This window comes from Anomaloglossus baeobatrachus, chromosome 1 (assembly GCF_048569485.1).
Source record: "Anomaloglossus baeobatrachus isolate aAnoBae1 chromosome 1, aAnoBae1.hap1, whole genome shotgun sequence".
Taxonomy (NCBI): domain Eukaryota; kingdom Metazoa; phylum Chordata; class Amphibia; order Anura; family Aromobatidae; genus Anomaloglossus; species Anomaloglossus baeobatrachus.
The window spans coordinates 821,865,248-821,880,692 of NC_134353.1; the positions used below are offsets into that span (position 1 = coordinate 821,865,248).

Consider the following 15,445-nt stretch of genomic DNA (forward strand, 5'->3'; position numbering starts at 1 on the left):
GAACGGAAGCAGGCCGCAAAAGCCGGGGACTCTAGTTATCAGCGCGGCCGCCGTAAAAGCGCGGGCCGCGCTGAAGTCCCCGGCGCACCACAAGTGCCAGCCGCGCCGCTGCCAGCGGCCGGCGCGACCGATTCCTGGAAGTGGCCAGCGTCCCGCCCCTCTCCTGACTGGCAGGTCTGGGGGCGGGAACGAACGGAAGCAGGCCGCAAAAGCCGGGGACTCTAGTTATCAGCGCGGCCGCCGTAAAAGCGCAGGCCGCGCTGAAGTCCCCGGCGCACTACAAGTGCCAGCCGCGCCGCAGTCCCAGCGGCCGGCGCGACCAATTCCCATAAGTGAGCCTGCTTCAGCAAAGCTGAATGAGGCCATGGCACAGGCGCCGCAGCGCTGATGTCCCCCGGCGCACTACAACACCCAGCATGCTGCGGTGTGAGCGCCAAATGCACGGGGACACAGAGTACCTTAAGGAAGCAGGGCCATGTCCCTGATGTACTCCGCTCCATCCAGCATCTTCTCCAGGGGCTGTAGATGGAGCACGGTCTCAGTGCCTGGAGACCGGTAAATCCCACTTCACCCAGAGCCCTGTAAAAAGGGATGGGGAAGGAATCAGCATGTGGGCTCCTGCCGCCGTACCCGCAATGGGTACCTCAACCTTACAAACACCTCCGACATACAGTGGGGTGAGAAGGGAGCATGCTGGGGACACTATATGTGTCCTCTTTTCTTCCATCCGACATAGTCAGCAGCTGCTGCTGACTAAAAAGTGGAGCTATGCGTGGATGTGTTGCCTCCTTCGCACAAAGCACAAAACTGGTGAGCCAGTGATCCCACTGGGGGTGTATAGCCAGAAGGGGAGGGGCCTTACACTTTTAAGTGTAATACTTTGTGTGGCCTCCAGAGGCAATAGCTATACACCCAATTGTCTGGGTCTCCCAATGGAGCGACAAAGAAATAGCACGGTTCTGTAATAGGATGCCACTGGTGCTACATATAAGCACATTACACTTCTGCCCTCCTAATGATTCCTTGATCCACTGTGATAATTATCAGAAGTGGAAGAAGAGGGTTTTTTTAGGATCATGTCAATTTATAGAACATGTATGTGTGGGTGTAGTGTGAGTGGGGGTTTTAGAGTGTGTGTGTGTGTAGGGGGGAGGGGGATGTAGTGTGTAGGGGGGAGGGAGGAGGGGGATGTAGTGTGAGTGGGGGGTTTTAGTGCGTGTAGTGTAAGTGGGGGGATTTAGTGTGTGTGTGTAGGGAGTGTAGTGTGAGTGGGGGGTTTTAGCGTGTGTAGTGTGAGTAGGGGGTTTTAGTGCGTGTGTAGGGGGAGGGGGTGTGGTGTGAGTGGGGGGTTCTAGTGTGTGTAGTGTGAGCGGGGGGTTTTAGTGCATGTAGTGTGAGTGGGGGTTTTAGTGCGTGTGTAGGAGGAGGGGGTGTAGTGTGAGTGGGGGGGGTTTAGTGTGTGTGTAGCGGGAAGGGGTGTAGTGTGAGTGGGGGGTTTTAGTGCGTATGTAAGGGGTGTAGTGTGAGTGGGGGGTTTTAGTGTGTGTGTAGTGTCAGTGGGGAATTTCAGTGTGTGTAGTGTGAGTGGGAGGTTTTAGTGCATGTGTAACGGGAGGGGGTGTAGTGCGACTGTGGTGTAGTGTTAGAGAAATGATATGCAAGGATGTTTTGATAATACAACATCCTTTTATTCCCTCCATATACCGTATTTTTTGGACTATAAGACGCACCGGACCATAAGACGCACCCTGGTTTTAGAGGAGGAAAATATGAAAATAAAATTTTAAGCAAAAAATGTGGTCATGACACACTTATGAGGCGAGGATCTGCTGCTGACACTGTTATGGGGTAGTGTCCCCAAATTCTCTACTAAGGTACCCCAGCCTGGTAATGATCCTCCTGCCTTGTATATACAGTATATGTCCCTCATCCTGGTATAGCCCCCATCCTGCTATATACCGTCATCCTGGCATATGGCTGCATCCTGCTATATACCCCATCCTGGCATATACCCCATCCTGATCATATACTCCCATCCTGCTCATATACCCCCATCCTGCTCATATACTGGGATATGGCTGCATCCTGCTATATACCCCCATTATGCTCATATACTCCCATCCTGCTCATAATATACCCCCATCCTGCTCATAATATACCCCCATCCTGCTCATAATATACCCCCATCCTGCCCTCATCCTGTGGCACATAAAAAAAAATAAACGTTCATACTCACCTTACCTCACTCCTTGCAGCATCGCTCCTCTTCCCGTCTGTGCCAGCAGCAGCGCCTCTAGAGTGTGGAGCCGGCCACGATCCTTGCGGCATCGCGATGTCCTCCGGTCTGTGCCGGCGGCGGCTGCGTGTGAACACGTGCGCATAGCGATGACGTCATCGCTGTGCGCACCGCTAGTCTCCACACATAGCCGCAGCCGGCAGACAGGAGGAGATCGCGATGCTGCAGGGATCGTGGCCAGTGAGTATACTGATTCACTGCACCCCGCGCTGATGATGATGCATGGGGGGCGGTGAATACAGTCGCACATGATCACTCCAGGCTGGAGTTGCCAGGGGTGATCATGCGGGCAGGCTGTTTAATATGCGCGCATTCCCCGTCCATCACCCCGCCCACCTGTCAGCGCCGGCTTCAGCGCTGAGAGATGATGGGCAGGATGATGGGCGTCCATATTAAATAAGCGGGTCCATGTGGTCACGGCAGGCTGCTACAGCCTGCTCGTGCCGCCGATGACCCGCTCCACCGCAGCACCCTCATTCCCCGCAGCCATACATTCAGACTAAAAGACGCACCCACCACTTTCCCCCAACATTTGGGGGGAAAAAAGTGTGTCTTATAGTCCGAAAAATACGGTAATTATACATATATATTCCTGTTAAAATAGTTTAAATTTAGGAATCTAAAAGAAGATATTGAAGATAATACTGTTAAATACCTTCGCACGAAACGCAGACGTAGAATACAAAGTCATTTGCCACTTGGTACAGCAAGTTTTTGTTGAGATAGAAGCCAAGTAGTATCCAATACTCCACCACAGCAGCGAGCATCCCATTCATGTGTGCCGTCATCTCTGGGGATAAAGTCTTCTACAAAATATAATACATGTCGTAAATTTCCAACTAAATAATCAAGTTTAATGACCAATGGTAAATTAAGCTGTTGGTATAACATAAAGGATCTGTAACATAGTGACAGAAGTGTAGACTTTCAGCTCCAGGCTGCATGTACAGAGTGTATGTATGTAATAAATATACATGTATATATAATTTTATATATACAGCTCTGGCAAAAATTAAGAGTCCACTGCAAAATTTTCAGTTTTTCTGATTTTTCTCTTCATATTTTTGAGTAAAATGTAAATTTTGTTATTTTATTCTATAAACTACTGACAACGTCTCTGAATTTCCAAGCAATACATTTTGTATTTATTTTTTGAAAATAAGAAATGGTCAAAATAACAAAACAATACAATGCTTTCAGACCTCAAATAATGCATAGAAAACAAGTTCATAATCATTTAAAACAACAATACTAATAATGTTTTACCTCAGGAAGAGTTCAGAAATCAATATTTTGTGGAATAACCATGATTTTTAATCACAGCTTTCATGCGTCTTGGCATGCTTTCCACCAGTCTTTCACACTGCTTTTGGGTGACCTTATGCCACTCCTGGTGCAAAAATGTAAGCATTTCTTCTTTGTTTGATGGATTATGACTACCCAACTTCCTCTTGATTACATCCCAGAGGTTTTTAATAGGGTTCAGGTCAGGAGATTGGGCTGGCCATCATGACAGGGTTTTTATGTGGTAGTCCTTCATCCACACATTGATTGACCTAGCTGTGTGGCATGGCGCATTGTCCCGCTGGAAAAAACAGTCCTCAGAGTTGAGGAACATTGCCTGAGCAGAAGGAAGAAACTGTTTTTCCAAGATAACCTTGTAGGCAGCTTGATTCATATGTCCTTCACAAAGTTTAATCTGTCCAATTTCTAGAGTAAGGTAATCTTCTCTGCTTAGTCTAATTTTCAGCTTTGCCCAACACCTGGTCATCTAATGGTTAGATGGAGACCTGGAGAGGCGTACAAGCCACAGTGTCTTGCACCCACTGTGAAATTTGGTGGAGGATCGGTGATGATCTGGTGATGCTTCAGCAAGGCTGGAATTGGGCAGATTAAACTTTGCGAAGGACGTATGAATCAAGCCGCATGCAAGGTTATCCTGAAAAACAGTTGCTTCCTTCTGCTCAGGCAAGGTTTCCCAACTCTGAAGGCTGGTTTCCCCAGCAGGCCAATGCGCCATGCCACACAGCTAGGTTAATCATTGTGTGGATGAAGGACCACCACATCAAAACCCTCTCCAGGTGCAGTTCACTGGGGTTAGATGTCTATATATATTTTTTCCTTTTGGCATTAAGGGGCGATGCATGGTGTGGAGCACATTATGAAGCGGTGCAGGTTGTGGGGGACATTATGGAGGGGTGCAGGGTGTGGTGGACATTATGGAGCGGTGCAGGGTGTGGGGGACATTATGGAGCGGTGCAGGGTGTGGGGGATATTATGGAGTGGGGGCTGGGTGTATGGGACATTATGGAGCGGGGCAGGGTGTGAGGGACATTATGGAGCAGTGAAGGGTGTGAAGGACATTATGAAGCAGTGAAGGGTGTGAGGGACATTATGGAGCAGTGAAGGGTGTGAGGGACATTATGGAGCAGTGAAGGGTGTGAGGGACATTATGGAGCAGTGAAGGGTGTGAAGGACATTATGAAGTGGTGCAGGGTGTGGGGAAATTATGGAGCGGTGTAGGGTGTGAGGGATATTATGGAATGGTGCAAGGAGTGGGGGAACATTAAGAGCAGTTCAGGATGTGGGGGACATTATGGAGGGGTGCAGGGTGTGGGGGACATTATGGAGGAGTGCAGAGAGTGGGGGACATTATGAAGAGGTTTAGTGTGGGTGAGATCTTATAGAAATGGTCAGTGTGTGTTGGCGAGTTATTTTGTGCAGGAAGCACAGTGAGGGTCAATTATTTATTCAGGGGTGCAGAATGAGAGATATTATTTACTTATGGGGCAGTATAATTATATTTTTAAAAAAGGGCACTGTGTCAGGATGTGCTACAGAAGACCGGAGAAGAGTGAAGTCTGAAGAGATCAGCTGTGGATGTGACAAGTGATTATGGTGTCGGTACCATCTTAAAAAAGGTTGCAGACAAAAAAGATGGGAAAAACTCCAATTAGAGAAGGTGTCGCCGATGGGGGCGTGTCCTGGCTATGAAGGAGTGAGGACGTGACTTGTCTTAGCTCCTGCCACTGGACTTTATAACTGATGATCCACGCAACTGAGGACTCTGCAACACAGGCTATGCAGCGGAGGAGACGAGGGAGATCCCAGGGGTGCAGCATCAGAGCTTCACAATCGGAGGAGAGAGGGATCAAACACTTTTTATCCGGGCCGGGGCAGAGAGAAGCTTCACAGGTGGCACCCAAGATGGCTGCTAAGGCTACACACGAGGTGAGCTCAGCGTGCAGCAGTGAGATGGAAGCTATGGAGATGCAGGGAAAGGGTCAGCAGCTGACGCGACTGAGAGGAGAGACCACCCGGAGTGAAGAGGAGATACAGAAGATAAGGCCAGACAGCCCAAGATTGCAGGTACAGGGGAAACCCGGAGTGAGAAGCACGGGGGAAGTGCCTGCTTATACAAACAGTAGCCCTGAAGCCTGGAGGCCTCTGGAGGGGGAAGTAACGTCCTCTCCTATAACACACATGCAGGAGTGTGAGGAATTTCAGGAGGGGGGGACACTGCACTGCAAATGAGTTACAGGTCCCTGACAGAAGTGAGACCGTACCCAGGGAGAAGCACAACATAAATCTAAAGTTACCAGATGCAGACAAGCATGCAGGGTACGGGCCAGCCATAACAAAAACACAAGAGTCAGGAGTTCTGACAGAGCTTAATGAGATGCGGGCACGTTTCTCAGCTATACCCACCAGGGAAGATATGGAGGCATATATAACCAGGCTGGAGCAGGCGTACCGCACAGAGCTGTCAGCCCTGAAGGGGGAGGTGGAGAGAGTGGACACCCAGAGTCAAGTGCAGGCAGCTAAAATTCAGAATATGGAGGACACTTCACAGGCCCACGGGGCACTATTAGAACAACACTCCCGCCAAATACAATATGTGGTTGAAGCAATGGATGATGCTGAAAATAGGGGCCGAAGAAACAATCTCAGAGTGCGCGACCTGCCTGAGTCTGTCGAGTCCAAGGACTTACATGGTACCCTTCAAGTGATCTTCAATAATATTCTGGGTGAACCATCAAGCCAACCCCTGGAATTGGATAGAGCGCATAGAGCGTTGGGCCCCAAACCAGCCCAGAACGACCGACCTCGAGATGTGATCTGTAGGGTCCACCGCTATGTTATTAAGGAGGCCATTCTGTTTTTAGCTCCACAGTGGAGTATCACCATCGTATGAGGGGAGCCAAATCCAGATTCTACAAGATCTATCCCGTTTTACCTTACAAAGGAGAAGAGCTCTTAAACCTCTGCTGGACACTCTCCGCTCATACGAGTTTCCATATAGCTGGGGGTTCCCCTTCCGCCTGCAGGTTTGGCACGTGGGACGAATGCATGTTCTTTGGTCTCCGGCGGATTTACCCTCGTTCACCGCGGCCTTGGACATTCCATTAGTGCCTATAGAGGACTGGCCGGACTTTCCAATGGGGGGGGGTCACCGTCCCAGCCGGTGATCGGATGCGTGGCTCTCGTAGAGAAAGAGGAGGGAGGCCGGTCTGATGTATAAGAGAATGGTGGATTAAATTGTTCTAGTATGTTTTTGGTTATAGGATCCCAGTACGATGGAGTCTATCCCCTGGTCCTGATGGGAATTTCGCGTTGTGGGGTTATTGTATCGCCCTGGACAGGTGGGGTGGGGGGTTCCCTCCTTCCATCCTGGGTGTAATGGGAGGCGCCCCTCAACATTATAAGGTACAATACCCTCTCAAAGCCCCTTCTCCCTTCTTTATACAGAGCTTTAGTTGCAAATCAAAATATATATAGTTAAAAGTTGTTTCTTAGTCCAGGGCAGGGGGCTCCTTTGTGGAAAGTTCCCTCCCTGATTGGGATAACACGCCACAGGGTAGTGGCGTAGGATTAACATCCCTGGTATATAGAGATTCTTATTTTTCTGCATTTACCTCTAGTTTATTTGACCAAGTATAAGGGTCACGTTACGACCCTACAGGCAAGAGGTGCTTTGACCTTTTTGCCTACGGTACTCTCTTTGTTTGTAGTTTCCTTCATATACTTAATTCTTCTATCCCCCCCCCCCTCTTTTTTTTTTTTTTTTTTCTTCTCTCCCCCTCTCCTCACCTTTTCTATTCTCTCCACCCACACCTCTCTTCCCATCCCCATCCTCTGACCCTACTTCCCGGTTCCTCCTCCTCAGAATGACGCAGATTACATTTGGCTCATTGAATGTGAGGGGCCTCAATGTCCCGCAAAAACGGTCTCAGGTATTCTTTGACATGCATAAGAAACGAGTCCATATATTATTGATTCAGGAAACACATTTCAAAACTGGTCACCTCCCTAACTTTAAAGACAGATATTACACCAAATGGGTCCATAGCACCAACCCAGAGTCAAAATCAAAAGGGGTGTCTATAGGCATCCATAAAGCCCTGGTGCACACGGTTCTGGACACGAGAGTGGACACTGAGGGAAGATTCATTTTTCTGAAAATTAATGTTAATTCATCTATCTTTACCATTGTCAATTGGTATTTACAAAACAGAGATCCGGCGACGTCCTGCTCCTCTCTCCTGTCATCATTGGATGAATTCGCAGAAGGGACCATGATCGTGGGTGGCGATTTAAACTTCACTTTGGACCCTAAGGTAGATACAACTTCGGGACACAATTTTCTCTCTCTCAGAAAGCTAACAAAAGTTAAACGCTCAATACAAGAGCTTCGATTGGTAGATGTGTGGAGAACGTTACACCCAGTGGAGCGTGACTACACATACTTCTCCCCGGCTCACTCCTCGTACAGCCGCATAGACCTGTTTCTTGTGAGCCAAAAGGCTCTGACTTGGCAGATACAGGCCTCTATAGGCAGTATATCCTGGTCTGACCACGCTCCTATATTCCTGAGCCTTACTATCCCAGATGGGGCAGGGAGGCCGTGGTCTTGGCGGCTGAACGATAGTCTGCTTGGGGATCAGGGGTGCATGAAGGATCTACAGAACACGATTGATGAATTTTTAGAAATACACTCAGAAGACCCCACAGCCCTTCCCGTGCAGTGGGAGGCACTTAAATGTGTGTTGAGAGGGGTTTTGATCAAACATGGGGCTAGGCTTAAGAGAGAGAGAGCCCAAACCATTTTGTCCCTACTTCAGAATATTTCAGATCTGGAAAGGGCCCATAAGAAGACATTATCACCTTTGACACTGGCGGAGCTAGTCAAAAATAGAGAGGAGCTTAAATCGATTCTCGACCGACAGTATGAGCGACATAGGACTAGAATAAAAAGATTCCTCTATGAGTATGCAGATAAATGTGGTAGACCACTAGCTAGGATTCTACACCCTAGGGGAGACCCCAGCCACATTCCCATGATTAGACAAGCAGACGGCTCTTCGACTCAGAACCCAACTCTCATCGCGGAACAGTTCCAAAAGTATTATAGAGACCTATATAACATAAAGGGCAAATTTGGAGACATGCCACATGACGCATTAGAAAATAAAATAAACGACTACGTATCCAGAACGGCCCTACCGGTTATACCCAGCGCTGAGGTTGAAAATTTAGAGACGGACTTTACAGAAGCAGAAGTGGCATCTATCATTAAAGAATCTCCCTCAGGCAAAAGTCCGGGTCCAGATGGGTTCACCCCTAAATTTTATAAAATATTCCAAACTCAGCTATCCCCGTTCTTGACTAAAGTATTTAATTCCATCTCAGAAAATTCCCAATGGGTGGCGCAATCTCTCGAAGCCCATATATGTGTTATCCCCAAACCGGGGAAGGATCACATGTTAGTTACAAATTACAGACCCATTTCACTGATCAATCTAGACCTAAAACTTTTTCCAAAGCCTTAGCCAACAGACTTGCTCCTTCCTTGCCCGGGATAATACACACAGATCAAGTGGGGTTCGTACAAGGTCGGGAGGCGCGTGACAATACCAACAAACTGTTCCTCCTGATGACCCGGTCGAGGGCTCATTCTCTTCCCATGTGTTTACTCTCAGTGGATGCGGAGAAGGCCTTTGACCGGGTCAGTTGGAATTTCATGATGGCCGCTCTAAAGCAGGTGGGTTTGGGCAAAAATTTTTTAGATAGGATTGCGTCCCTTTATTCGAGACCCTCAGCAAAAGTTAGGACGGATGGGTTTCTGTCGTCATCGTTTCAGGTCCACAATGGAACAAGGCAAGGATGTCCATTGTCACCTCTGCTCTACGTCATTGTCATGGAGCATCTCGCGGTCGCCATAAGAAATAATGCTAGTATCCATGGGATAGAGGCCGGGGGAGGGAATCGCAAGTTAGCTTTATTTGCTGACGACCTTCTCATGTTTATTTCCCAGCCACACATCCTTCCCGTCTTTGCTCAAAGAGTTCGAGGAGTTTGGTAACTTAAGTAATTTTAAAGTGAACTTCTCTAAATCAGAGGCTATGAATGTGACCCTGTCGGCGGAAGATCTAGCCCGTACAACCCAAAATTTTCCCTTTAAGTGGCAACCGTCAGCTATAAAATATCTGGGGGTAGTTGTACCTCGGGATCCAACAAAAATTATGCATCATAATTTTCTACCCCTGTTAGAGAGGACAATTAGGGATTTAAAGAAGTACGACAAAAAAAGACTATCGTGGTTTGGGCGTATCAACGCTATTAAAATGGATGTTCTTCCTAGGTTTCTTTTCTTGTTCCAAACGGTACCTAGTCAGCTGCCGGGGAGTTACTTTTCCAAAATTCGGACGGCTTTGTCAAGGTTCGTTTGGGGGAATAGGAGACCTCGGACAAGCATAAAAACTCTTACCAGACACAAAAATAATGGAGGGGCAGGGCTCCCAAATTTCCAGTTATACTACAGGGCAACTATTCTAACGAGGATAATGGATTGGCACTTCCATAGGAACTCGAAACAATGGGTCGCGATCGAACAGGACGGATTGGGAGTCCCTTTGCACTTCCTCTCATGGATGGGAAAGGAGAGTAGGTCACAGATAGAGAAGGGAATGGAGTTTATTTGGACAGTGATGGGGACGTGGGACGGTGAGGTTAAGAGGGGTTCTCTCTCACAGGGGAGGGGTCCACTTACCCCCCTCTTTGGCAACCAGGAGTTCCCTCCGGGGCTTCATTCCAATAAATTTCTGGGATATGCTCGGGTGGAGGAAACTCGTTTTTTTCATGTGCTCCAGGGAAATACCCTGCCCCCTTATGCATCTCTATGGGCCACAGGGAGAGAGGTTTCCTGGATAGAATATATGCAGCTGAAATCGTTTCTATCCAACCAGGACAGGGAGAGGAAGTTGAGGACCCCCCCTACTCCATTTGAGAAATTGTTATTGCAGGGTTCGTCACCTGGGCATGTCATCTCTCTTATTTATAAAATGCTGAACCAGAGAGACATGTCGGACAAACCCAAATTTGTCTATAGATGGGAGAGGAACTGGGAGAGGACATTTCGGAGGACAGATGGAGCAGGGCGTTTCTGTGGACCCACAAACTTTCTCTGGCTTGTGCCGCCCAAGAGAAAAACTATAAAATTCTCACAAGGTGGTACCAATACCCGACCAAATTGCATGCTATCTTTCCCTCAGTATCCGACATGTGCTGGAGATGTGGTACAGAAAAAGGGTCTATGTTACATATATGGTGGAGCTGTGCTAAATTGCAACCATTCTGGGACTCAGTGTTTTCTCTGTATAAAAAGATGAGTGGGGGTGAGGTGGAGAGATCTCCCCAGGTGGCCCTCCTCTCTATCCTCCCAGGTTCATTCAAGTCACAAAAGAGGGACCTGCTGCGATTTTGTTTAGCAGCAGCCCGTATAATTATTCCCAGATACTGGAAACAGACTAGATGCCCCACGTTAGCTGACTGGGTAGAGGAGATGGCAAACCTCCAGAGAATGGAGGAACTCACAGCTGAACTTAATGGGCTCACGGAAAAATTTATCACAGTGTGGGGACCGTGGATTACGTTCATGGAGTCTCCTGAGTTCACGGTGAGTCTGGCAGGTTATTTGGGATGAGAAATGGTGACATACCTTGTCTTCCCCTCTCCCCACACACTTTTTTCCCCCACCCCCTCTTTACCCTACTTTCTTCACTCTATTTGATTCCTTCTTTTCTAAGCTTATATCTGTTCTTTTTTTTTTTTTTCTAGTTTTCTGCTTTTTCTTAAATGTTTATTCAATAACTTAAAAGGGTATTGTTTTATGCTGAGAGTGGTCTTGTCAATTATCAGGAAGACATGTTTAGCTGGAACTCTGATTTCTAGTGTATGGTTTGTCATGGAGTGTTAGTATAAGGATAGCTTATAGAGTTCCAATGAAATCTACAATGTAATGTTATTTTTGTCATTCTGAAACTGAGAGATCACTGTTTATGTTTTATAATCTTTATAAATGTTCAAGATGTATGCTTGATTTATAAACTTAATAATAAAACAGATTTGAAATATAGAGAAGGTGTCGCCCATAAGGTACCTGGATGTAAATAATTATTTGTGAAACTGATAACGCCTCATCAGTACTGTGGTGCCAGTGTGGTTGGTAGACTGATGACTGATAACTCCCAGGATCTACTTACCATTGTTAAGGACATATTGGGAGTTGCAGGTTTATGTGATACAAGTACATATGATGCTGACCTGCAATTGATCACTGTAATAAGCTTGGTGATAGATTCATGAAGTGGGTCTGATCATGTAGCAATCCATAACGTGCTTCATGTTAAAACTAAAAAATCATCACAACTTAGTTTTGAGGTTGAGGAGGATTAAGTTGAGTTTCTGCTCCAAAAACTCAGTGTATGTTGGGATTGTTCACACTGATTTTGGGGTTTATTGTTTGTTTTTTTTTTTGCTGTACTTCAGAGTGGCTCAGTATAGCAAAGTGGACCTTAGACCAAAATACATTGTGCTCCCCTGCACTTATCCATTGAGCAGGAGGTGCAGTTTTAGCACAATATACCTACAAATAGAAAGTATTCTATACTATAAATATCATTCATCTGCACAGTCTGATGCACTTTCTCACCTGGTTATCAATTACAGACTTTGATCAGAGCAATTACAATTATTGCTATTGTTCTAGGATCTAAAGTAATGCTAAGTGATGGAACAGATTTCTTCTGGTCTGGACTAGAGCTGATCGGACGGCCAATAATCCGGGACCGGCGGATCACTGCCAGATTTAAAAAAAAGTCAGATCCGCTCTGGAATTCGGTGCCCATATAAGTCAATGGGGACCGGAATCCGGAGGTTAAAAACGTTTGTGGAGGGGCTAGGGGGCTAGGAGCGAGCACGGTATACTCACCGAGGTGCTGTCATGGCGGCACACTCCTTCCAGGTCACGCTGTTACCTTCCGGAGCCAACAATTTAATATTCATTGTTTTCCCCGCCCACCGGCGCGTGTTGGTTGCAGTCAGACATGCCCCCACCCTGAGTCGCAGCGTGTCAGCTAACTGCAACCAATCACAGGCGCCAGGACGGCCGGTGAGCGGGGAAAGCAGTACAGTCTGTCGGTCAGTTCATGGTGGTAAACACTCAGCAGCACAGGTATAGCGTGCGGCTGCAGCCCCAGCTGTCACGCTGTATCTGTGCTGTGTATACAGTGCCAAGAGTCACACATGCGAGGCTGCCGGGTGCTGCCGTGGCAGACTCGCGTGATCCCCTCGCATGTGTGATTCCGGTGAAAGTAAAAAGAAAAAACAAATCCGATGCCGGATCCGTTTTACCCGTTTTTTTCCGGATTGCGCCTGATGGAAAAAAACTGATGTGTGAAATTAGCCTGACAGTAAATAAACACAGACACAGAGAACAATCCTTTATTTGAAATAAAATACAAACACCCCCTGCTTCACCTCTTATTAAGCCCAAACACCCTGCAGCTCAGACGAAATCCACCGGAGAAGTCCCACGCCGACACATCCAGCACTGCTACATTTCAGAGCGAGCAGCTATAGAGAAGACTGCCCGCTCTGAGTGCAGCCTATTACTGAGCCGCGATAAGCGATGACCGTGGCAGAGCTGTCACAGGCTGGGGGGCGCGTCAGCCTGCAACCAATCACAGCTGAGAGGACGGCCGGTGAGTGGGGAAAACACGGAAAGCTGTGTGATTGCGTGCACAGCACAGGAAGTGAAAGCGCGACCCGGAAGCAGTGTGCCGCCATGACACCGAGTCTCGGTAAGTATGAAACGCTCATTTATTTATTGTTTTTTTTCATTTTTATTAATTGCCGATTCCCAAATCGTGCATCCGGAATTCCGCGCCCGGGTCCGGCCCGGAGATAGGGCTGAAACCGCGCGGATCCGGAAGTTTACAGTCCAGGTCCGCTCAACACTAGTCAGGCCCAATCTGTTTATTACTGCCAATATTAACAATTATCATGTATGGTCAGAAAAGATAGCCTTACTTGATAATAACACTCATCTATTATGTACAGAAGATGGTTTTTTTTTTTCACTATAAACTCAATGTAGAAAAACCTTATGATGGCAGATTAAGTAAAGTTTTATACCTGGAATCCATTCCTATTGCTTTCTACGGGGTCATCCACATTCACATTTTACCCTCATGATATTCTACGTATCTTTTACTTGATCACAAAAGGTAAATAGCACAGCAGCTAAAGTCAGGCATCTGGCCCCAATATCACACCATAGCCTCCTAAAACAACGCAGTAAGCCAACACCATCAATAACCCAACTGAAAAAGGCAGAATCAATATATCGAATATGGGAATGATCACCTCGGGACAGTCCTGCCTGGTCTGTACATATGGCCATCGTAATCGTACTCACTTTATCTACATGGTGCATCTTCTTATGACACATTATTGAAAGATCAGTCAAAGCACTGACGTTCTTGGTTAAGAAGACCATTGTTCTGGTAGTGGGCCAAAATATTCCAACAATAAAGGATGGAAACAATGTTTTGCGAGAAAATTCTGTCTGTTCACAGAGTCTACAATAGGGAGAAGATAAGAACTGAATTAGTTAGATCCATTTTCCAATGTAAAAAAAACATCTAAAAGCTTATCTCAATATGAAAATGCATCTCCTATTAGATTTTTCTTATGAACCTCATTATGGCATACCTTCAGTATCGGGAACCGGAAGCTTAGGTGGGGGCGCGTCACCAGCTTAGGTGGGGGGGGCGTCACCAGCTTAGGTGGGGGGGGCGTCACCAGCTTTTAGGTGGGGGGCGTCACCAGCTTTTAGGTGGCGGGCGTCACCGGCATAGGTGGCGGGCCGTGGCCCGGAATTTTGGAATTTGGTGAAAGCAGTGTTTCATTGATTAAGTAGCTGCAGAAGCAATAAACATTAAATGTTAAGTTCACGCGGTCATGGAGTTCTTTATAATAGAAGCAAAGATTACCCCCAGGGGAGGGTGAAGCCCCCTTGCATAATTAAAGTCTGCTACAGGTTGCATAACAGAATATCATAAGGAAACGCTGGCCCCATGCCCACCAAGACAGGCACCATACCCCACCAGGTAAGCCACTCACGCTCACTAGTTTCCGGTCCCCGATACTGCAAGTATGCCCTCATTTCTACTATATTTCTCTTTTACCATTGTAATATTGGCTTCCTGGTAAGTGAGATTGGATTTTCCATGCCATCTTCATCCATTTCTCTCTATTTTCTTCGGTTTTATTTTTATTTTTTTTTTAACTCCTGCCAGCGTGGCCATTTTTTAGTTGCTGTTTTTTTTTTGTTCCCTTCTACCAAAACTAACTTTTTTTTATGGGTGTTGTTTTCTTGAGGGACAAGATGAAGTTCTTAAACGTCAATATTTAAGGGACTATAAAATGTGGTGGAATATCATAAAAAAAAAATGTTTACAAGATGGAATAAAATAAATAATAAAAACAGTGAAAATGTGGCAAAAATTATCTGGTCGCTTTATTCTGTAGGTCATTTAGGCTGTAAACAAATTGATGTTATATATTAACAAGAAACCAAAACAAAACATTTGGTATTACCTCATTCGTAAACGTCCAAATTTTAAAATGACAATTATTTGTACAGCTCGGTGAACTAAGTTAAAAAATAAATGTATACACACACACACGGTAAAATTGGTAACTGAAAAAACAATGTCATTTTTTTATTTTTTGAAAACTTTGTTTTTAATTTACAGAGTGGAAAAAGAAGGACAATTTTAAAACTTTTTTTTTAGTCCTCAAAAG

The 15,445-nt window shown here is 46.4% G+C and overlaps 1 protein-coding gene across 1 annotated transcript in view; it reads right to left on the reverse strand.

The window, feature by feature from the left end:
- SLF1 (SMC5/6 complex localization factor 1) overlaps positions 1-15,445 on the reverse strand; it is a 151,565-nt gene that overhangs the window by 64,157 nt on the left and 71,963 nt on the right. Inside the window, exons 11-12 of the mRNA XM_075325093.1 lie at positions 14,055-14,217; positions 2,952-3,102 (exon numbers count right to left, since the gene is read on the reverse strand). Of these exons, the coding sequence (XP_075181208.1) occupies positions 2,952-3,102; positions 14,055-14,217 (314 nt within the window). The remainder of the gene's footprint in view (positions 1-2,951; positions 3,103-14,054; positions 14,218-15,445) is intronic.